This window comes from Solanum dulcamara, chromosome 5, assembly GCF_947179165.1.
Source record: "Solanum dulcamara chromosome 5, daSolDulc1.2, whole genome shotgun sequence".
Classification (NCBI taxonomy): Eukaryota; Viridiplantae; Streptophyta; class Magnoliopsida; order Solanales; family Solanaceae; genus Solanum; species Solanum dulcamara.
The window spans coordinates 76698457-76721318 of record NC_077241.1 but is presented as its reverse complement, the minus strand read 5'-3'; the positions used below and the strand labels follow the sequence as shown (position 1 = coordinate 76721318).

At 33.1% G+C, this 22862-nt stretch overlaps 3 protein-coding genes across 3 annotated transcripts; all 3 read right to left on the bottom strand.

Moving 5' to 3' along the window:
- Positions 1-940: 940 nt before the first annotated feature.
- Positions 941-6719, bottom strand: LOC129889961 (phospholipase D beta 1-like). Its single transcript, XM_055965446.1, has 10 exons — positions 5219-6719; positions 4599-4715; positions 4082-4276; positions 3203-3451; positions 3057-3125; positions 2816-2963; positions 2362-2510; positions 1931-2104; positions 1632-1829; positions 941-1518 (listed from the first exon to the last, which is right to left on the bottom strand). Exons 1-10 carry the CDS (start codon positions 6164-6166, stop codon positions 1225-1227), a joined length of 2541 nt encoding a protein of 846 aa, XP_055821421.1. The 5' UTR covers positions 6167-6719; the 3' UTR covers positions 941-1224.
- A 1949-nt stretch (positions 6720-8668) lies between these two features.
- On the bottom strand, positions 8669-14454 carry LOC129889960 (homeobox protein knotted-1-like 7). The gene is made up of 5 exons (XM_055965445.1): positions 13673-14454; positions 13468-13588; positions 10174-10364; positions 9308-9439; positions 8669-9087 (listed from the first exon to the last, which is right to left on the bottom strand). The coding sequence occupies exons 1-5, from the start codon at positions 14000-14002 to the stop codon at positions 8947-8949; spliced, it is 915 nt and encodes a 304-aa protein (XP_055821420.1). The 5' UTR covers positions 14003-14454; the 3' UTR covers positions 8669-8946.
- Positions 14455-15397: 943 nt separating this feature from the next.
- LOC129890783 (uncharacterized) lies at positions 15398-17143 on the bottom strand. The gene is made up of 3 exons (XM_055966265.1): positions 17058-17143; positions 15829-16973; positions 15398-15731 (listed from the first exon to the last, which is right to left on the bottom strand). The coding sequence occupies exons 1-3, from the start codon at positions 17141-17143 to the stop codon at positions 15706-15708; spliced, it is 1257 nt and encodes a 418-aa protein (XP_055822240.1). The 3' UTR covers positions 15398-15705.
- Between the last annotated feature and the right edge of the window lie 5719 nt (positions 17144-22862).

The window sequence follows — 22862 nt, the reverse complement described above, 5'->3', positions numbered from 1 at the left end:
CTTGAGTCAAGGATCTATAGAAAATAATATTTCTATTTCTGAAGAGAGATAAAATATGCATTGTACTCTATTCGTTGTGGATCAAATTTTAAGAAATTACATTGAGTATGTTATTTTGTAATTTTGGGTTCAAAGTATTGAAAATAGAAATTTATAATAAAAGTGTTTTAAATCCAAACTAATCAAGTTTGATTTTTTAGTTTTGGTGTTTAGTGTTTTCACTTACTTTTTTTAATTTTGTTTTTGAACTTATAAAGAAGCTGATTATAATGAAGATTTGATAAGTGAAATTGTTTTTTTGAAAGACTGCAAACCGTTTTTGTCTGTTTCAATAAACAAAAAAGAAATGTTAGAAAATTAGTAATCCTAGAAATTTTAAAGAAGAACTCGTATATTTATTTAAACAGCTGATTTTATATATTATTATTGCACAGATCTCCAGAGATTCCCTTTTTTTTGAGGAATATTAAAATTACTTTTCTATTCTTATTTCATCCAATCTCAAGCCATGAATTTAAAAATATATACTTGTTGTTTGGTTTTAGTTTTTGGGTGAACAAACACATTGAATCTTAAATCTTACATCTTGACGTAACTTGAGGATTTTAATTTGATGGATTTAAAATTTTAATTCTTATAAATTTTTTTTTTTTGAAATTATGTGATCATAATGTAATGTATTTGTTAAAATTTTAACAACTTTTGTACATACATATATATACTCGTGCTCTAAGCTTGAACCTCAACTGCAAAAATTGCCTTCGTGAAACTGCTGGCATCAAATGTGCATTCGTGGTTTGTATTTGGGGCTTTGCCACATCTTGGAAGGAATAAAGTGCGAAACATTTGAAGAATTGACCACCCTCGGTGAAAATCCAATCTTGTATCCGGAGGATATTAAAGCTACTCTAATGAAAAAAAGAGTGCTATGTTGATAAGATACTATTAAGTTCATTTTTTATCACTGTACTCATAAAGACTTTACTTTTTAATCATTGTCGGATCAACAATAACAACATACTCAATGTAGTTCCGCAAATGAGAAATGAGTCGAAATCGTCAAAATACAAAAACACCTCTTTTCACTCTAGTTTTTAAAACCAACAAAAAACAGGAAAATGCACCAATGCATGATGGTGCAGAAACAATATAAAAGAATTAACCTCAAGCTGCAGAATGAGGATTCTTGAAATTTTTCAAAACCTATGGCAGAAAATCCCTAGATCAGATGGTGAGATTTTCTTGAACACCGGTGAATGTACCTATTATCTTCCCTCCGATATCTGGAAAAGTTTCACAGCCAGGAAGTGACTTGACTTTCCCCGTTCGATCAATTTCAACAGGATACTTGAGGAGGTGGCCTTTCATTTCAGTTACTTCATCAGCCGCGTACTGTAGCCAGTTGTGTTCACCAAATACTCTTATCCGTCTCACGCATTCAAGACTCTCTGGATGCTCAAAACATTGCTCCAGAGTTCCAGTGTGCTCTGCCCACAGTGACATCCTATATCCGTATATCTGCAGTCGAGATGCAATAGCAACTGAGTCACACAACATAACTTCTTCCAACAAAATGCATTAGAGGTTAGAAGCAGCAAATTACGACAGTACAAGAAATGTTTCAAATTTACCTGCGCATGTGGTCCAGAGTGTTTGTTTGCCCATGTATGATGAGGCTGATAAGCGCCCATTGCAATTTCAGTATCTCTGGTGCCTTCCAGAGAACGTTGGTTGATGTTTGCAGATCCCAATATGACATACTCATCGTCCACTATCATTCCTTTTGAGTGGACATAGATCATAAAACGTCGACTTTTCTGAGTGAGTTCCTGAATAAGGATGAATTACATTTGTAACAAAGATCAGAGCCTGATAATTATGGGAGAATGATGAAAAACAAGCTAGCTTAGTCAGAGGAACAGTCGATTACCTGAGGTGTACTTGGCTTTGAACTTCTGACAACTGTAGTGATTCGATTTTCTGGAACCTCGCGATTGCCAAGGCAGAAGAAAATCAAATAGTCCTGGGGTTCATATGTGTTTTCCAGTCCTACCTCTTGTAAAGCTTTGTAAATAGTTTCATACATCATCTGCATGGTATTGTGCTGCAAATACAAACAACATTGGTTATGAAAATGCAACCTGCATAAAATATGCAACAAATTCTGAACACTAACATGCAAATAGGCCCAAATATATCGAAGAACAGTAAACCATACGTGTCAGCTGTTTAAGTTGGATAAGAAGCACTTGAAGGGACGAAGAACTACTAATTTGTCTTACGAAAAAAGAAAGGACTAGTAATTTATAGAAGAAGGAATCAATAACGAAATTATATCAGAAACAATGGACTAATATATACCTGCCAGAAAAGTATTCTCTGAGTAGCTGTACTGGTCGGAACACCCTCTGGCCACATAGGAAGAACTATATATGCTGCAAACCTCTCATTTGCTCGTATTTTGTTGGCAATTTTTAGAGCAATTTCCATTGGTATCAAGTTATTTGCACCTAGAGATAGAAAGATTTACACAATCATTATATATTAATTCTTGCTTTCAAATTAGTGATGATGAACAATATTAAGAGAACTTTGAATTCACAAGGCTTGACTTCAGCAGTTCAAATATAACGACAAGTGAAGAGCAGTGAACAAGATACGAAACAATTAAACAAATCTTTTATCACATGGACTTTCTAGTCACTTGTGATATTAGACTGATTTATGTGGAAAATATTCAAGAGAGATTGGTTCATAGTTCATTAAAAGAAAAAGAAATTTGCTTCCTCTTAAATCAGTATTTTAGAGTCCTCACCTAAATTTTGGTAGTTTCTCCAATTATAGGAAGACCCTAGGAAGTACTGGTTCTCGATGTAGATGAAATGCTGGGCAGCTCGAATTGCCTTTACATAGGCAGTATGTATGCTCATGTCTATCAGCACATTCTTACCGCACACTAGGTTCTGTTACAGGAAATGGTCAACACATTAGTTAGCTTACGGCATATAGATAGCATGTGTTTTACATATTAAAACATGTAGAAGCAAATATCTTGCCTTGTTAGTAGCTTCTTTGGGATCTTTGGGGAAACCTTTAACAGAATTGGAGTCGATCGACCGGAAAATCTGCACGTGTAACAATGTTATTCAGGGGCAATCATTAGGGAACATAACAAGCAATGCTAGATTCAACTCTTAAGTACCTGGACATGCCACGTATCTGCATCATCTTCTCTTAAGCAAGGGACATCAGCTATTCCCAAAATATCGGGAATCCTGTCAAGTTTGAGTAATGCATCGTCATGTGAAGCTTTCATCTTTTGAAGTCCATGGCGTTTTGAAGCCTTCAACCAGCGCTCCTCAAAGTTAGTTAGGACATCATATGCAGCAGGCCCCTCGATCCGACTATGTAAATCATGCCAAGGTTCTCTAGGACAACCAGTAGTAGGGCCCTGCCAAAGTTCAAGAAAGATATACATAACAAACAGATCAGTACGGCAGAGATCAAATTTCAATTGCTTGTTATAAGAAGCTAGCCTACCAAGTGCCTAGATAACACCTAAATTTATGACTCGACTTTTTTGAGCATCACTAAACCTTTTCCAGAGGGAGTTGCAACGTTATCTGATTGCATCTTTCTGCAGAACCTCCACTTTTATATCATTAAGGTAATAACTAGAGGATAACAAAACTGTGGATCAAACAATAAGTTCCCAAGTTTAGGTGTTTGAGACCTATGTTACCATTTTCTCATGGGAATAGAGAAGGCCATAATTTATATGTGGAATCCCAAGAGATATGTCCTTTAAGAACATTTAGTGAAATTAGGGAACGGTCAGTATAGAAGTGTTTGACCTACCTAATGGAATAAGTCATGTTAAGAAGCAAATAACATGGTGTATGACTGTATGAACTGAATTCTTTAGAGAAAAATACAACAATATCAAAAAGTCCCACTCAATTAGTCACACAAACAGAAAGTCAAGTCAAAAGTAATGCATCATAGACTAGAACAACAACAACAAGAACAAACCCAGTGAAATCCCACTAAATGCATCATAAACATAATATTCAAATATTACCGTGTAGTTAGGCTGATGAAAGTCATCCTTGTGCACATTTTGCAATGTTTTAAAGATAGGGTGTTGTGGAGTATCATAACGCCCTTTGCACAAATCAAGTCCCCCAACGAAAGCCATAATCTTTCTCTGGTATTTACCAGCATCTGAATCCACTATTACAGTTTTTTGATGATGCGTGTATATTGTTTCAGTTTCCTGATGACAAAAATCAAAGTGGTTCAGTACCTAAAACAATCTCAGGAGAGAAAAGTACTTCAGAAATAAATACTCAGGCAAGAAGAAGAAGCTACATAAGGGAATATACTCATTCAAGAAAAGTCTCTCAGACCTAGTTAATGTAAATACAAGCTTCGGAAACTTCACCATTTACCGGTTAATCTATATTTCAGTGCCACGAGAACTGTGATCATTGGAGACGAAAGTACAGCAGTAGCTAACATGATATGGTTGGGAAATACAAGAGTTTCAGAAATGGTAATTAAATACTTTATGCATAAGTCATAAGTCAGAAGTGAACCTGCTTTTTGGCCCAGCTGTGTCCTTTTCCAGCAGAACGAGGACAAAGTAGCACTTGCACGGAAGAATGCTTAAAATAGCGACGAGTTTCTTCATCATTAGTTCCCATTATTCCTTCCTACATATCACAAAGAACTCATTAAGGCTTCTTTCAGAGAAAATACATTCTGCTTCTAGTTCTATCATGTATAAAGCTTCTGATATAGAGTCAATAGGATATTATTTACGATATTTTAGGTATACAATGAAAGTATGACTATCTGGTAGATAAATCCGATCTAGTTGTGCATTCTTGATAGTAAATAGAGTAAGAATTCATGCTAGAAAGAAATACATGTTTATGAAACTCATCAGCCAAAATGCAGGTAGAATCTATGTAAGGTTATACTAATTTGATGCTTATTCCTGAATGGCATACTATTAAAATTTAGTCAGCGATGAGATTCTTGATTTCCCCTTTATCAATTGACTGAGTCAAGTGTTCTATCTATGTTTCTCAAGTAAAGTTAAATAATGTTTTTTCTTTTGATTACCTAACTTTTATTGCTCAAAAATAGCAAAGAAAAGAGATATGATACTTTGGTAAGGAAAAAGAACAGAAAACTGTCTCTAGGTACTTACAGTTTTGTATCCCAAAATGCTCTTAGAAGTAGGATCATCCCATATGAGCAGCAGTACTCTCACACCTTCCTGGGACTTCCTCTTGAGAATTTCCCCCAACACACTCCTTTCAGCATTGTCATTATCTCTAACAAGTGTAACTAGGTGGTAGACAGACCATCCTGTAATGTAAATCAACCGACGAGCTTGATTGATTGCATCAAATATATCCTGCCAGCACTGTCCATGCTGATACTGCACTCTATTTTCAAGCCACAAACTCGGGAGGCTGCCTTCAGGTACATGAGCATCCTGATAAAGTGTTACTTTGCCACCTCTTCTTAGAGGGAAGTAAGTCCCGGGCACACCCTGATACTCGTGATCTCCTCCCACACCACCATGATAAAGGGGTACCCTCTCCATTGGAGTGAATTGAATTGATAGAGAAAGGACAGCTCCCTCTTTACACGGCTTCCCACTACCGTTAAGAATCGGAAATGTTCCCTCAATCATTGCACCAGAACATAGCTGCTCTACAGAAATTCCCACAGCACCAATAAGTTGTGATCCTACAACATCATTATCTTTAACAACAAAGTGCACTTCTGATGCATAATGTGCCACTGGTACATAAAAGTGTTGCATCCATACCGGATTTTCGCTATTGGTAATCACATAGGTTCTAGCAACCACGGCATTAGATACTGAAACTGTGACATAAGGATCACTAGTAATCTTTGGGGATCCTTCTTTTTTACTACCAAGTTTTGCCAATCCTCCCAACAAGTTATCTAATTTCTTATGAAATAAATCCATGTTTGGCAAATTTTTGGCCTCCTTCACCCAAATATCCAAGTTTCCATGCAACAACAATACCCTAACTGATCCTGTAGTTGTCTTAAATGGGACAACCTGGACCCCATGTTGTGAACTTCCAGACATAGAATCAGAATAAGACAATTGAGCCATAAAAACACCTTCTTTAACAAAACTGACAAGCAAAAGTCAAACTTAATCAAGAATCTGTAACACTCTATGTAAAGATCTCAACTTTGACCCAAATTACCACAATCACAGTCACCAAAACAAATCTTGAAATAGAAATTCCTAAACAAATAGAAAATAGCAGAATGGAGAATAAAAATATCAGCAAGAAATGCTTGACAAATCAAGAAAAACCCCAAATGGAAAATGATAAGCAAAAGTTGTACCAGAGGATATATAGAACAAGAAAGTTGAAATTTGAAAAATGGGGTTTCTTTGTGTGTGTACAAAAAATAAAAAAAATTGACTTGGTAAAGGGCTGCTGGAACTGAAGGGAACTGAGAAAACAAAGAAGGAGTTGAACAAGTTGGACTAAGAATGATCCTTTAGACTTTCTTTGTTGGTATAGAAAAAGAAAATCATATTAAATTCAAGTAATCCATTTTTTGGATTTAGTTTTAAAAGATTTGAACTTTTGAAAAGTTTGAATTAGGCATCCATAAATTACAATTAGTACTAATTGGTACAAATTAAAGCTAAAAGTTGCACTTTGTAATGAGATTCAAAAGAAGGGCTTCTACTAATTCAAAGGAAAAGCAAAAAGGCGTTCCATGGAAGCTTCTTGTGTTATAGTTCGGCAGCCGTCACTCTTGAGCCGGCCCGCGACAAAACGTTGATTGGACTGATTCTATAACTGTGATATCCGCGAACACTCTTTCTCTGTCTCAATTTATATGATATAATTTAATAAAATAAAATTATGCGAATGGACAAACATTACTAGTATGTTATTTAATATAACTATAAGTTCACATAATTATGAATCGCAGCTACAGTTTAATGAAATTTATTATTATACAAATTTGAGGGCTCATATACAAATGTAGAAATGAATTTAGGGGCTCATATACAAATTTTTAAAACAAATTCGTATTTTTTTTATATTTGTATATTTCGGGCTTATATACAAATCTATTGGGCTCATATAAAAGATTTGTATCTGGATATAAAGTGAATTTAATGACTCATATACCAATCTCTAAAGCAAGTTTATATTTGTATATACAATCTCTTTGAACATTCAATTTGTATATTGCAGCGAGATATACAAATAAGAAAGCTCAATTTGTATAATGCAACGAGATATACTATAGCTATGAAATGTAATTACGTAAACTATAGCTAAGAAGTTGAATTATATTTTAAGTCTTTGCTATTTTAAAAAATTCCTCTTCAATACTTTTCTTACACGGTATGATTAAAACTTTGCCCTCTAAGATGTAGATAGAAAAATATCATCGAATTATTTTCCGCTATATAGAATTTGACTCATAATTTTTTTTATGATTTTTATTTTACTTTATTAGAGGTTAGACACGCAAAAAATAATGAGATAAATGATTTTGAACGGAGAGAGTTAAATGGTCAAACGTTTTTATCAAATGCCAATAGATCCCAACTCCGTATTTTATTTAGCGGAAAGGACATCTGGTGATATTTTTAATTTTTTAATTTGGATTTAAGTGTTAACTAACCTGCAACTAGTAGTAGGTTAGCTAGACTTTTCTTTTTATATTAATAAGTACAATAAAAATTAATCTAGAAACCTGTGAAAGAGTGCATGTTAAGCAAGTGCTGAATTCTTTTTTTTTTTTTTGGCCTTTGACATCAAGAAAACGATATAGAAAGTTCACAAGAATTGGATTTGTTTTTACTCAGTTTTTGAAGAATTTTGAATTTTTAAAGTTTTGGAAACTAATCATGAGAATACTATGAAGAATTTGATGACAAAAGTCTCTGAGATCTACCGGCAGTCAAATAACAAGTGCTCTTAGATAGAAAAACATAGTAATTCAATGGAAGAAAAAAATATGAAAATGTCATATTTCAACAGTTAACAAAGTAGGATCTGTTAGTCTTGCGCATATCTGAGAAGCACGTCAGCGTATAAACAATAGAGTACATTAATTTTTTTTCTTACATTATAATTAACTTCACTAGGGCAATTTATATTGGGATAATTTTAAATATATATAATAAACTAGTTCGTTTATAATAAATATAGTCACGATTTATTTACATAAAAATAGTAATATACATTGATTATACAATATAAATTACTTATATATTGAATATACATTATGATATATTTTATATATGAAATATACATCAAATGAATATTCTTTGATAATTAAAATGACCTAATGATCATCTTATTATTCGATTTATATTTTCGTCATTTTAGTGGGTTAAAGTCCAAGAAACAAAACCATGAGGCAACCCAGATAGGTCGGGCCCAAGCGGACAGTTTCTTGGTAGTTGGGCCTGACATTGTTTGGTTACAACTTTTAACCTTCATAGACCAATAGCAAGTTCTAAATAAACAAGATGTTGTTTTTTTCATTTTCATGTTAAAGATCGTAAAATATTTTGAACTATCAGCTTCAATACTGTTTGTTTGTATGATACTTTTCTACATAGAAAACATTTAAGCACTAAACAATTACCACCATTACAAGAAAAACTGTCAATATTCCAGAGCTCAAAAGTACTGTTAGTTGTATACTGAAACACAAGTCTACCATATATGTATACCAATTCTGAGTACCATATATTACAATCCGTCCTAATCTACGCGATTTACCTAAGGTTTTCCCCATGCCTTAGTGATCACAATTGACAGTTGAGAATTCTGCTTCAAAAGCTGTTTATATTCATATCATCATCAACATATATATGTGTTCTTGATTTCGTCGTTTTTTTCTCTATCTCTTGCGCTTGGACTTTAGAGATGTCACAGACTGTGAGTTGCTATGCCAATTGCGCTTTCGTTGATTGATGAACCAGTTATTGATTTGCTTCAGCTGTAGTCCTGTTTCCTCCACAAGTTTTGCCTTATCATCCTCCTGCAGAAATTCCTTACTCTTATAATGCAACTCTTAACTATAAGATGATAATAACAACATTCACTTGTATATCTATGTTGCTCAAGACTTTTTAAAAATGTACGTGTCGATAATTCTTCAAAAAGTAGTATGTACATTTTTTAGAATCAGATAAGGGTGCAACAACAATTTTGGAGAGTCTGCGCAACATATGATCAAATAATTTGGTGACAAAACTCACAGTTGGATAAGGCCATTTTGAATGTTGCTGCCACCAATTCTTTAAAACAGTAGTGGTGTCACCAGGCAACTTCCCTGCTCTTCTCTTTCTCAATATCTCCTCCCTCACATCTTCAATCCTTGATCTAAATCCCTGCAAGAACCAACATTTGGTAGCTATAAGCGGTGGAACCAAAATTTTCACTAAGGCGCTTCAGAATATATAGAGGTGAACATTTTAAAAATTTAAGGAAATTCGTCATCTACTATATACATGCATAAAAAATAATTTTGAACTTCTATATATAGTACTGAAAACGGGGTTCAGATGAACCTTTTACGACCCCTAGCTCCGCCCCTGATAGCAATGATGTCCAAAGTTACAAATTAAGACTTGTGAGCTAGTATGCACTTGGCTTCCTATGTAATCCCTATTATCAGCAAAGCACACCTTACACTATGCATGTTAACTGGACAAATTCAGCCCACAACTGACAGGGGCCCAATTTGATAAGGAGGCCAGAAATAACCCAACCCGCTACTTACGGGAAATGAGTTAGCCAGCCTCTTAAGAGATCTGGTCCAGCCCCGTCCCAGGAGCAGGACCAGCCCTCCCCTTTTTTCCTTCAAGGTTACCATTTAAATTTGTCCTTATTTTAAAAGTTTTGCATATATAGCTCTTGGAAAATTACAGTGTATTCAATGTTAGACTCAGTCTAATGTTATTTGCTCATATATTTGTCAATCTTATAAAAAAAAATATTAGATTGTCTTTTAACATTCGTAATAAAATTGTAGATCATAAATGGATCTCTAAACTATGATCTAAAAGGTTCATAAGTTGTAAGAGAAATAAAAACGAGAAAACTTGTTGAGGAGCTAGATCACCTGTTTGAGCTCAATTTTGAGTTCCTGTCTGACCCTCTCCATTAGAGACCTTTCAGATTCAGTAGGAAGACCAAATCCCATTCCCATCAAGTCATGTGCATCACCTCCTGATACATCTAATGAAAAATCCATTTGTAGTTCATCTTCATCATCAGACATTGTTGCACCTGTTCCCTCTCCAAGTGTTGCTCCTGATCAAGACCAAAAAAAAGAATGTACATTTCAGAAAACTTACATAATACAATCTACTACATTTGTCTTGTGTAATATAGAGAATTTGATGCAGCTTTCAGACTTAACCTGATCTATGTACATTCTTAATTTAATAAGTATTCCCTTAGTAGTTAATGCTTTATACTCCATCCATTTCAATTTGTTTGTCGGATTGACTCAATACGAAGTTTAAAAAAATAAATTAGTAATACTTTTGAATCTTATGGTCTTAAATTAAAGATATGTAGAATATACTAAAATGTCATTTAATTTGTGGTCTTAACATTTCATATGAAAAATTGAAAATAAAGAGTTGTCAAAAAATGTAAAAGACATTTTTTTTAAACAGACTAAAAGGAAAATAAGACAAACAAATTGAAACGAATGGAATAACCAGTAGTACTCTCATTAACCTTTTGGCTTTTACATGCATGCATAAAAGCTAAAGCATGTATGGTAATGCAATAGTACCCATGATTGGGAAAATAGATAGTGTGAAAATTCTTTATTTTATCTGTGCATAATAACTTAAAATCCATTTCATAAATGGCTTTTGAAAAACCCTTGACTTAGTATTTTATTTCATCTAATGCTGTCTCCAGGTGCTTGTTTTCTAACATCCTATTCTCATAGATCTAAATTTTAGATGATAAAGTTATTTGATACTTGTGTTAATAATAAATAGGAGTAACAGATATTTGATGGAATGATCGAGGTGAATCCACTAGGCGAACAAGAATAAAGAGCTCATAATCACTACTTTCAAACAACTTTTCTCAATTTAAGGCGCACCTATTCTCACTAAAGTTGGTCTAGTCTCTTTCATGTCAAGTTTTGATCTTTAACTAACCATTCTTTTCATTTTGATTTATGTGATATAATTTGACTTGACATGATATTTAAGATGAAAAGAAAAATTTATGATCTTAAATATGTTATAACATTTGCCTGAGTAACAATAACACTTAAAATTTGTGATGTTGAACATGTCGATATAAAAACTCATCAATAAAAAGAAAATGTGATTTTAAAGTTAAAATTATTTTCAAATATAGAAAACTGTCATTATTTTTAATTTGGAATAAACAAAAAAAACAAATGTTGCCCACATCAGAAACAGGAACGGAAAGAGTAACTTAATAGGTCAAAAAAAGAGATATTCAAAAAACCCGATTTTTCATCTTAAAAATTTGATTTAAAAAAAAAATTGAGCGAAAAGAGAAATCTGCATTACAATTTAACTTGACTTTTATATTCATATTGAAATTAGACTTAAACATCTTTGTATCTTGTTCAAGACCAATATTCACTCCCACGTAAATTGACCTGAATATCACGATTATAAAATAAATCTACTCCCTAATAATAGGTTATATAATTGACACGAATTTCCCTTTTATAGTATTAGCAACTCACTACTTGTTGGACATGAGTAGTCCCCCTTTTGGCCTTTTATACTTCCCTCCGCTTTAAGTATTATTTTTGATTTTGATTTGACACGAATTTAAGAAGAAAGTAAAAAGAGTTTTGAATTTTGTGTTTTTAAATTAAAAATATATATAATATATCAAAAATATCTTTTAATTTTATGATCTTAAATATGTTCCGTAAAAAATTAAAATTAATTAAAAAATTGTCAAAAACGAAAAAAAAATAACTGATTAAAAAAAGTGAGACAAACAAATTAAAATAGGAGTAACAATATTACATGGTGGAGGAAGGAGAATATATAGCATTAGCAGCTCATGTTGGAAAACCAAACTTTTAATTAGTAACTTAATCATCAAGTAACACACAAATTTTTTAGGTGGGTTACACTATTGTTTGGATATACACAATTTCTAAACATGATTGGAGGCAAAAAAATAAATAAATCAAGATCCCACATGATATGTTTGTTAGATTAATCCCCAAGCAGTGAATCAGAAGTCACAAACAAAGCTAGAGAATAAAGTGTTCTAGAAACTCAATATTCTAAGTAATCATACTATATATAATGCAGCCTCACATCAATCATCAGTTGTTAGTGTTTGTTACCTATTCTAATTTGCTCCTTCCATCACCAACCAACTAAACTCTCCAACTACATATATATATATTTCCAATTTCCTTTCTAGGTCCCACATCCACCCAACTCTCAAACTTGTACTATGCCACAAACAAGAACCCAAAATTGCTTTATAATTATTCTAAACATTAATCATGAACAAATTCACTCAATGAATTATCATGCATACATCAACACATTATAAGGTTCACATACTTCCCAAAGGTATTATTAATGTTTCGCTTACATGGAGTAATATACACACGGGGTCGTTTGATAGAGTGTATGTAAGGTGTATTAGTAATGCAGGTACTGTTTCTTATTCACTGTTTAATTTGATGTATTAAGAGTAGTTTTCTCTTAGAAAATCTAACATATGTATTAGTCATAGTATTATTTAACTCTTTGTTAGGTAGAATTTTTAGTACATGTATAACTAATACAACCTATATATTCACTATTATAGAGTGTTTAACTAATACATAGCAAATTATTAGTAGTACAAGAACTTTTAATACATGGATAATCATGGTTGAGAATCGTTATTTATACACTAAATCAAACAATAGATAAAAAATAATCTCAATATTACTAATACATCCTATTCAATACTAATTTTATACACATTACCAAACCAAGTTTGGTTGTTTGACTGAAAACAAGTCATCTCAAGATTAATTATTCTGGATTAAGTATCCTGGGATAAGTTATTCCACCATGTATATGGGATAACTTATCCCATCACTATGGGATAAATAGTGGGATAAGTTATCCCAAACATGGCAACCAAACAAGACACTAAAATTTTATTCATAGAATATTTTTTTTTCCCGAGACTATTTATTTTTATCCCGGACAGCAAACGACTCACCGTTTAAGGAATCGCAATTTAACCTGCTATATAGCATACTGTCTGCTCAATTTTCCAGATAACTCGTTCCATTTTTATGGATAACTAAATGACTTGATATACAATATTCAAATACTATTAAAGTTAAGCTACAAGTTAAAAATAAAAATAGTTGTTAACTTACCTGTAAGAAGTTGTAAATTCTGCTCAATTTCACGGCAGGCCATAACAGCTTCAACAGCATGGACTCGGACATGTTGCTGAAGCTGTTCTTTAAAGGAACACAAAACTAACAAATACTGTGCCTGTTGAAAAAAAAAAAACTGAGTCGCTGCTCATTTCAGAATTGCAACAAATCTGAAACAAAAAAAAAGCACAAAATCAATTACCAAGAAATTGTCGAGTTCTTGTCTTTCATGAGGAGAAAGAGAATGATGTTGTTGCTGAGAAGAAGCATAAGATCTCAATAGATGATGAGATTGTGAAAGCTGAGCATCTATTAGTGGCAACTGATCAATAGGCGTAGCAACACGAAGACATGCTACGTGTGCTGAAAGTAGTTGTTCATACAAAGGATGTGTAGCAATTTCACCCTTTAATTGCCTCTGATGATTCTGATGCTGATGCTCATCTTCAGAAATCATCATACAAGAAATATCACCACCTAAACCACTAGTGCTACTAGAACCCATTAGCCCTACTCCTTGTTCCTGTTCCATTTTTTCTGATCTTCACAACATGTACATGTGTATATGAATCTGTGTGAATTTTTTTTTTCTTCACAAAACACCAACAAATAGTACACAGATGAAAGAGAAGAAAGAGAATCTTTTTATGTACTATTTCTTCTGATTTGATGTATATTTTACCTAAGCAAAATCATAAAGTAAACCAGTTTTCTTACTATTGGTGGTCTGTTATATATATTGGGATCTGAAACAACACAACTTTCTACAGAAATTCTGAAAACTCCAATTTTTAACACATAAACAGAAAACAAAAGAAGAAGAGAGAGATTATATTTGATTGCTTTTTGGGATTTACTGGAAAAAGAGAAAGGAGAAGAGAAGAAGGATCAGTGGAATCATTACTATGAAAGGGAAGCAAGAAGAGAAACGTCGGTAATGAAAGCATAGATAAAGCTGCTGCATCTGTGGCCTGACATTTTGTGGATTTTTTTTTAAAAAAATAAAATTAACTTTTAAGGTGGGCTAATATTTAAAATAAAATAATTGACATTAATCTTGATTAAGATAAGGTTATTGGTAAGATTAGGTGATAGAAAATTGGGTACTCTTTACGCATACATATTTAATTTGAACCTAACTCTTGACCCTTATTAAAAGCTTTTGATGTAGTTATTTCTTTTCTTGTTTTTTCTTGGGCTCGATATTTAGTATTTGTATTAAAATTCGATTAAATTTAAATTTATATAGAAAAGTTTTTTTTTTTTTTTTTTTTTTTTTTTTTTATGGGAACAGACCCTACACGAGGCTCCCACCTCTCGTGCACAGTCAGGGGTTAAGCAACACCCCCAAGCCTTAACATAAATAATCAAAATAAAAATACAAGGAGGGGGACATAAACCTTACCTCCGATCTTATGGTGGTTCATAAGTCGGCTAACCTATTAAGGTCGGCTAACTCATCCCCGATACAAAAAGAGACTAACTATAACTAGAAAGCAGTAAACCTGTGAGAGGACTCCTCCCGGTACAATTCAACTATGAAAGCATAAATGAGGGAGACTCTCCCCTTCCATGAGAAAAAAGAAAAGTAACCTACACTAGTCCTATTCCAACTATGCTACGTACCAGACATAGCTACATTGAAGAAGAACAAGTATACGAAACTTCTATCTCGCATGGGATGGGAAATTCTTTTCATCTTTGCTCTTTTTAGTCTTGTCGTACCAAAAAATCCAGGTGAAATATGCCTTTGTATCAGTATCATGATTACCAGCTAAGGAGGCTGAAAGGATAGGAAATATATGGAACTATAGTAGTCAACAGCCTTTGATTTGTTGTGGAAGAAAGTGTAGCTGTGCACCTGCACAGACAGACAAAACCAGAACCATGCACAAGCAACCAAGTCTGGAGGTTGCTGTACGTGGGTGTGTTGGTTTTGGCCTCTGTTGTTGCTGATGCTGTTGAACTTCATCTTTCAATTCTGCACTTTCAGCTTCAGCTCTGTGGTTGAGTTGTTGTTTGGTGTGTGGCTGAGTAGTTGTTTGGTGTTGTGTTTCCACAGTATGTATATGGAGTTGATGGAGGTGTATCATTCTACAGCTACTCATGATATTGTTGTTGGTTCTTGGATGTTGTCTCTGAGGGTGTTGGAGTTCCTTCTGGGTTCCACTGTTGCCTGTATCTCCAACAACCATTAGCTTGTATTTGTTCCTTGTCTGCTTCAAGTTGGTGTAGCTATTGCAGCTGTTGATGGAATGCATCTGATATGTATGGAGAGGTGATCCATGCTTTAGTATCCAGTTGTTTACAATTATGAGGATCTGCACCTGCACAGACAAACAACAACAAACAACAAACCCAAGGCTGCCAATCTGCAGGTTCTGATGGCTGCAGTCTCCCTAGGCTGCTTGTTGGTCTTTGTTATGAGGTGGTTAGACTTCTTGGAGTACCTGTACAGAAAAACAAAACAAACAAACTTGTATATGTTTCTTGTCTGCTGCAGGTGGATGGAGTTGTTGCTGGGGTGACTGCTCTTGGGGCTCAATGCAGCTTCAAGGAGGAAGCTGCAGCTGGGGTACCTGCATAAATCAAAACGACTGCACCTCACAACCAAGGGGATCTGCAGGCTGCTGTACCCATGTTCCTTGTGTGCTGCCAGTTGGTAGAGTGTTTGCTGTGGTGTGTTGATGTTAGAGAGTGTGGATGTCCCTAAGAAAAAACAATCAGCCAAAGACAAACAGCCAAACAAACACAAAAACCAGAAGAAAGTTGCATTTCTGCATAGTCCTTGTGGAGGCCTCTTAGTAATTGTTTTGGTATTTGTTTTGGTGGTTGTAGCTGTGATGTGTTCTATGTAGGTGTTGGGAAGACATGTTGATAAGTCCATCCTGACATCTGCATCTACACAACAAACAAGAACCAGCAAGAAAGGAGCTGAGGTTAATAGAAAAGATCTCAAACAAGTGTGCATCTTCTTGTTGCTTCCTTTGTGATTAGGTTGCTTGTTGGTGTCAGTTACACAAGAATGGATGTCCTTTGTTGTGATCAGGTTCAAATTCTTGGAGTACCTGCACAGACAATCAAAACCAACAAACCACACAACCCAAGAAATCTGCATGCTGCTGTAACCAATAGTAGTACTATTAGGTTGTATTTGTTCCTTGTCTGCTGCAGGTTGGTGGAGTTGTTGCTGGGGTGTGTTGATAATAGATAGTGTGGTTGACCAGCTGAGTGTGTTGCTCCATAGAAGCCTCAGGACATTGCATCCCTCATAGCAGTTCCAAAGAGGGCCTGCATAAGTGGACAAAGGCCATGTCCAAAAAGATGGAGAAGAACAAGGCCAAATACTGGATTGGATGTTATGGGATTGTGTCTGTGAATTCCTGGTGATCAACTCCAATTTTTGATGGAATAGCTCCCCAGTTTTTGATGTCCCTAAGCAAAAACTAACAGCCAAATACAAACAACCAAACAACCACAAAATCCAGAAGGAAGTTGCTACTCTGCACAGTCCTTGTGTAGGACTCTTAGTGATGGCTGCAGGTTCCCTAGGCTGCTTGTTGGTCTTTGTTTTGAGGTGGTTAGACTTCTTGGAATAGCTCTCCAATTTCTGATGGAATAGCTCTCCAGTTGTTGATGTACCTGCAGCTACACAACAACCAGGAGCCAGCATGACAGGGGTAAAACAATCTATTTTTTTTGATTTTGAGGTAAAACAATCTATTTTTATTTTTTTTATATTTAGTATCAAATTTGAAACTTCTAGTTAAATCAACACTAATCCATGGTTTTAGCTCTACTTTTTCAAAATATTTAAAAGAACTTTTATTTTTATGTTTTGACTTTGAGATAACCTACTTTGATAATTTAATGTTTATAAGGAAATTCCACTTTTTAACACTTCAAGTGATCCATAATCCAAAGCACCAAACACCTTCATTTATTTCTTGGTTTAAAACTTTACTTTAAATGTGAAAAAATAAATTTTCCTAAACAAAATGGCTTGGAAGCTGAACTCGTATTGTTCTTTTTTCCTACATGATTCAATAAATCACGGAATTTTAATTTATACCATGATTAATTTATTTTAGCTTCTTTTAATATTTGATATCAAGTCAAATAACCTTTTTTAAAAAATAGCAATGGACAACATATGTTACAAAACAATAACAAAAATTCATAACTAATTTTATTTGACGATAGATTATCGATGATTTATATTAAAAAATAATAATAATAATAATATATATATATATGCAAAAAGGAGTTGAGCTGTCACAGTTCCATGGCTGGTGTATAATTTTCAGGTTAAGTCTATTTTCTACGCCATTTAGTAACAATTAATTTTGTGTACCAACAAACCCCCCCCATGTGTTAACTGTTTGTTAGGCCACACACGACCCCCCCTTACCTACTAATTACTATGTCACAAATGTTTCAAAACATCAATTATATCAAGTCTTTTTCATATAAATTCTTCTTCTAAATCAAAATTAATATATCATAAATATATATATATATATATATATATATATCAAAATTAAACAAATCTCCCCTAAGTGGGCCATTAATAATAAAACTATGAAAAGGCTGAGGTTTTCGCTAGGCGACGGAGCTCACATAATATTCTAACTACAATGCAATAGAGCGAATTATATTATATATTGAAGCTATTATTTTACTTTTTTAACCTTTGATGATCTTTCTGTGTAGGGAAGGAAAAATGGGACGGAGATTTCAATGTAGGTGTCGGTGAGTTCAAATAGTCAACTAATTGAGCTACTAAGATTTTTCGATGATCTTCTTGCTGAATGATAGATGGCAACTCGCTATTGGAGTCATGTTTATTGACTAAAATTCGTTGATACTATAAAAGAAATTCTTTTGTTTTATATTTTTGGAAATAATTTATTGTGAATTAAATGTAGGTATATTGTGATTTGATAAATATTAATACTTTGATACTATTTTACTATTAATTTAGGAGTAAGCAAACATAGTATGAAAGCAAAAAGTCAAATAAAACTTTTTCTTTTGCTTCTCTTTTTTTTTCTTAATAATTAATTGTGTTAGTTTGGTTTATGTGGTGAAGTAGCGGAGGGAGCAAGGAATAATAGTTTTTGTCAATAAAATGTTTGGTAGTAATGGAGAATGTCTCTTAAATCAATCGTTTATTATATTCTAGATGAGTTGGTTGGTTTACAAAATCCAAATTTATTATATTACACAAAAAAATAATTTTATATATAATGAAGTAATTTTTTTATGTAGTAGTTTGTTTAGAACAAATTGATCTAAATTCTAGCAAAAATGGATGAATTGAGATCAGTTACATTCAGATCAGCTATAAATCGTAAAAGTCCACTTAACTTTTTCTCATCTCCTAATAAGAAAGTTAAATTAATAAACAAAACTAACCAGAAATTTTCTACTATTGCTTTTGTCCTTTCAATAAATTACTTTCAGTACGTGCACCTTTATTTGTCCATAAGTACATGCTAATGTTTCTAATAAGTTATTAATCCCTACTTAAAGGATTAAAGTATATATCAATTAATCTCGACATAATTGATTAAAACACAAAGTTTCTATAGTTTTAATTTGAAATTCAATAAGTAGGAACATCAAAATTTTAAAAACAAAATTTAATTTCTTAACTCGAATCTTCTTTTGTAATTTTCAGAACAGTGGGAACTTTCCCATTTTTATTCAAGGTAATGATGAGGGTAGCATAGTAATGAGCATTATTAGAAATTTTGAATCAACATTTTTTTGTTCGACATAATTTAAATTCGTATTGTATAAAATTCATTTAAAAGAAAAATTATTCCTTATAATGATTTTCACCACTTTTAAGAATCGTACCCGAGACTTCTATGCCATAGACTTTAGATGGTAAACCACATTAATGCATAGTTTAATAACCTTTTGGTCCCTCGAGTATTAATTAATTTTGATTTTAGATTTTTTGATATCTAATTAATCATATTTTAATTCATCGGTGACCCCCTAAAGTTGACACCAACTTTCACTTAGACACCTAAACCAGGAGATGTTCATTTTAGACACCTCAAGTAAGGGTCGAATATGTCATCTTGACACTTTTTTGACAATCACCAAAATATATTAGGTGTGTGTAATACACTCGCCTGACGTGTCAAAAGCAATGATTTTGTTTTTATAATTTTTTTAACTGACTTGTATCTGACTGACGCGCTGTTAGTCAATTGTAGGGAGTAATAGTTTCACTTTTAGATAGTTTAAGTGTGTAATAAATCGTCATTATAATTTAAGTATGTAACTGACTTTTCGATACTATTTTTGGAAAACATTTATGCCTTTTTCCATTTTTTCCTTCTTTTTAGAAGATCAGAAAAATGAATATAAATGACTTCTTTTCGTCAATAATTTTTATGCTAGTCTTTTCCTTTAATGATTTCTGCAGTCATGAAAAAGCACATCGTAGTGCCATAATGTTTCTCTGTTTATAAATTTCCAAAAGTGTACAAACACTAAAATTCCGTATTTGAATAATGGTCGATTCAAAAAGGCCGTGATCATTAAGTGATGTTTCCAACCAGTCCATAAAAACTTACTCGCATTCCGTATATATATTATTAAATCAATATATTTTATCATGGATAAACACTAAATTAGGTGAAAGTGTGCTAATTAATTATAGTTAGGATATATATATATATATATATATATATGGCAAGCTTTTTAAGCATAATAACTTCACATGGGTATAATTTCTCTAATTATTTATAATGATAAATTTATGTTTGCTATGGTCCATTTAAATTTGTATAAACGGAATTTTAAGTAAAAAGTATATATAAAATTTCTTTCCTTTAAATATGACTGATATGCGTGATTATACAAATGATATGCGTGATTATGCAAACGTTGTGCGCGAATTATATACCGAAATATACAAACACTGCGAATTGTATAGCGAATTATACAAATGATGTACACGAATTGTATAGCAAAATATACAAACTGTTAGTGTGTGAACATTTTATTAAATTGCAATTTTAGCAATTGTCCATTGATGACATTTAATGTCATCTTTATTATTCTTTCTTTAGTGCATAAAAATGTCTTTCATTATCATCTTTATTTAGTGCAAGACTAAATCATTCCATTATGTATTTTTAATTTAATTATCACTAATAAGTGGTGCACTAAATCATATTATTATGTATTTTTAATTTAATTATCACTAATAAGTGGTGCACTAAATCATAATGGTGCACTAAATCATAATGGTACACTAAATGATGATAATGATGGCATTCTATTATTTTTTCATCTTTGTATGATTTTCTCTCCTATAAATAGAGAGGTCTTCTTTGTTTTGAAGTGAGAATAAGAGAAGAAAAATTGAGAGAGTTAAGTTTATATAAAAAAGAGAGTTCTTATTAGTTGAAGGGAGGTGTTCTTTGTGTAGAGCATTAAACTCAACTCTTGTCCAGAGTTTGTTGAGTTACATTTTTGTGATAAGGCTGTTGTATCCTGGAGGGGACAAGTCAAGAGGACTACTGCTGGACCAGTGAAACGATTTACTGCAGTGGGCTTGAATCTCCTTAAAGAGAGCGAGATATCCGCGCCTCAGCCAAGAAGTGAAGTTAATTTCTTCATTTTATTTTTTAATTGTAATTTGTAATCTTATAATTTCTCCAACAATTTTAAGGAGATTCAATATGGCTACAATTGAAAAATCCGCGGATATCAAGATGGGAGATCTAAACAAACCATTTCGGTTTAATGGTAATCATTTCAAGAGATGGAAGGGTAAAGTACTTTTCTACTTAAGTCTTCTCAATGTTTCATATGTGTTGACTCAAAAAAATCCTAATAAAGTTGACATCCTCTCCATGGATAACGATGAACTAATTTCTCATCAAGAGAAAGTGGAAAAGTACAATAATGATTCCTACAAGTGTCGGTATTATATTCTTAATTGTCTATCTGATAATTTTTATGATTATTATGATAGAACTTACTCTAGTGCAAAGAAAATATGGAAAGCATTGCAGAGTAAATATGATACCGAAGAAGCTGGAGCGAAAAAATATGCTGCTAGTCGATTTTTTCGTTTCCAAATGGTGGATGATAAATCAGTGATAGACCAAGCTCAAGATTTTATAATGATCGTTGGAGAGCTCAGGTCTGAGGAAGTCAAAATTGGAGACAATCTTATTGTTTGTGGCATAATAGACAAACTTCCACCTTCATGGAAGGAGTTTCAAAAAACTATGCGTCACAAACAAAAGGAAACCTCTCTTGAGACTTTGATCATGAAAATCCGCATGGAAGAGGAGGCAAGGGGCCAAGATGCACTTTTACAAAATGAAGAGAGCAACATCACAACGAAGGTAAATTTAGTTACTTCAAAATATATTACTCCTGAATCTAACAAAAATACCTCTTTGAAGCCTAAGAAGAAAAAGTTCAAGAAAAATAATGGTAGACTTTCCAAGAAAAATAATGGTGAAAATAGCCAAGCACAAAATCAACAAGTTTATGATAAAGGACCGTGCTTTGTCTGTGGCAAGAGTGGGCATATTGCTCGATTTTGCAGATACCGGAAACGTGGTCCTATACCTCAGGCAAACGTTACCGAAGAGCCTTTTGTGGCAATGATTACAGACATAAACATGGTTGAGAATATTGATGGATGGTGGGCTGATTCTGGTGCAAACCGTCATGTCTGTTATGACAAAGATTGGTTTAAAAAATATACTCCTTTTGGAGAGCCCAAAACCATCATGCTCGGTGATTCTCATACTACTCAAGTGCTTGGAACGGGAGATGTCGAATTGTGTTTTACCTCTGGAAGGATATTAACTTTGAAAGATGTACTTTATACTCCTTCCATGAGAAAAAACTTGATGTCTAGTTTTCTTCTTAATAAAGCAGGCTTTAAACAAATTATTGAATCTGATCAATATGTAATTGTGAAAAAAGGTATTTTTGTGGGAAAGGGGTATGCTTGTGATGGGATGTTTAAACTGAATGTTGAAATGAATAAAATTTCTACTTCTGTTTACATGCTTTCTTCTACTAATTTTTGGCATGCTCGTTTGTGTCATATTAATGATCGTTATGTTGGAATCATGAGTAATTTAGGATTAATCCCAGTGATTAAAAAGAATTTTGAAAAGTGTGAAGCTTGTAGTAAAGCAAAAATCACTAAAAGGCCTCATTTTAAAGTTGAAAGAAAAACTGATTTATTAGAATTAGTTCACACTGATATTTGTGAACTTGGAGGAATTTTAACTCGTGGAGGAAATAGATATTTTATCACTTTCATTGATGATTTTTCTAAGTTTACATATGTTTACTTAATGAAAAATAAAAGTGATGCTTTTGAAAATTTTAAA

Coding starts and splice junctions, on each gene's coding strand:
- LOC129889960 (XM_055965445.1), bottom strand. CDS start 14,002: ATGGAACAGGAACAAGGAGTAGGGCTAATGGGTTCTAGTAGCACTAGT. Junction 10,365..13,467: donor GAATTTACAACTTCTTACAG/GTAAGTTAACAA, acceptor GGTCTTGATCAG/GAGCAACACTTGGAGAGGGA. Junction 9,088..9,307: donor CAAAATGGCCTTATCCAACT/GTGAGTTTTGTC, acceptor GAATTTCTGCAG/GAGGATGATAAGGCAAAACT.
- LOC129890783 (XM_055966265.1), bottom strand. CDS start 17,143: ATGCTGGCTCCTGGTTGTTGTGTAGCTGCAGGTACATCAACAACTGGA. Junction 16,974..17,057: donor TTGGAGAGCTATTCCAAGAA/GTCTAACCACCT, acceptor AGGACTGTGCAG/AGTAGCAACTTCCTTCTGGA. Junction 15,732..15,828: donor CTGCAGATTGGCAGCCTTGG/GTTTGTTGTTTG, acceptor CATACATATCAG/ATGCATTCCATCAACAGCTG.
- LOC129889961 (XM_055965446.1), bottom strand. CDS start 6,166: ATGGCTCAATTGTCTTATTCTGATTCTATGTCTGGAAGTTCACAACAT. Junction 2,964..3,056: donor CCAAAGAAGCTACTAACAAG/GCAAGATATTTG, acceptor TTCCTGTAACAG/AACCTAGTGTGCGGTAAGAA. Junction 1,830..1,930: donor CAAAGCCAAGTACACCTCAG/GTAATCGACTGT, acceptor ATCCTTATTCAG/GAACTCACTCAGAAAAGTCG.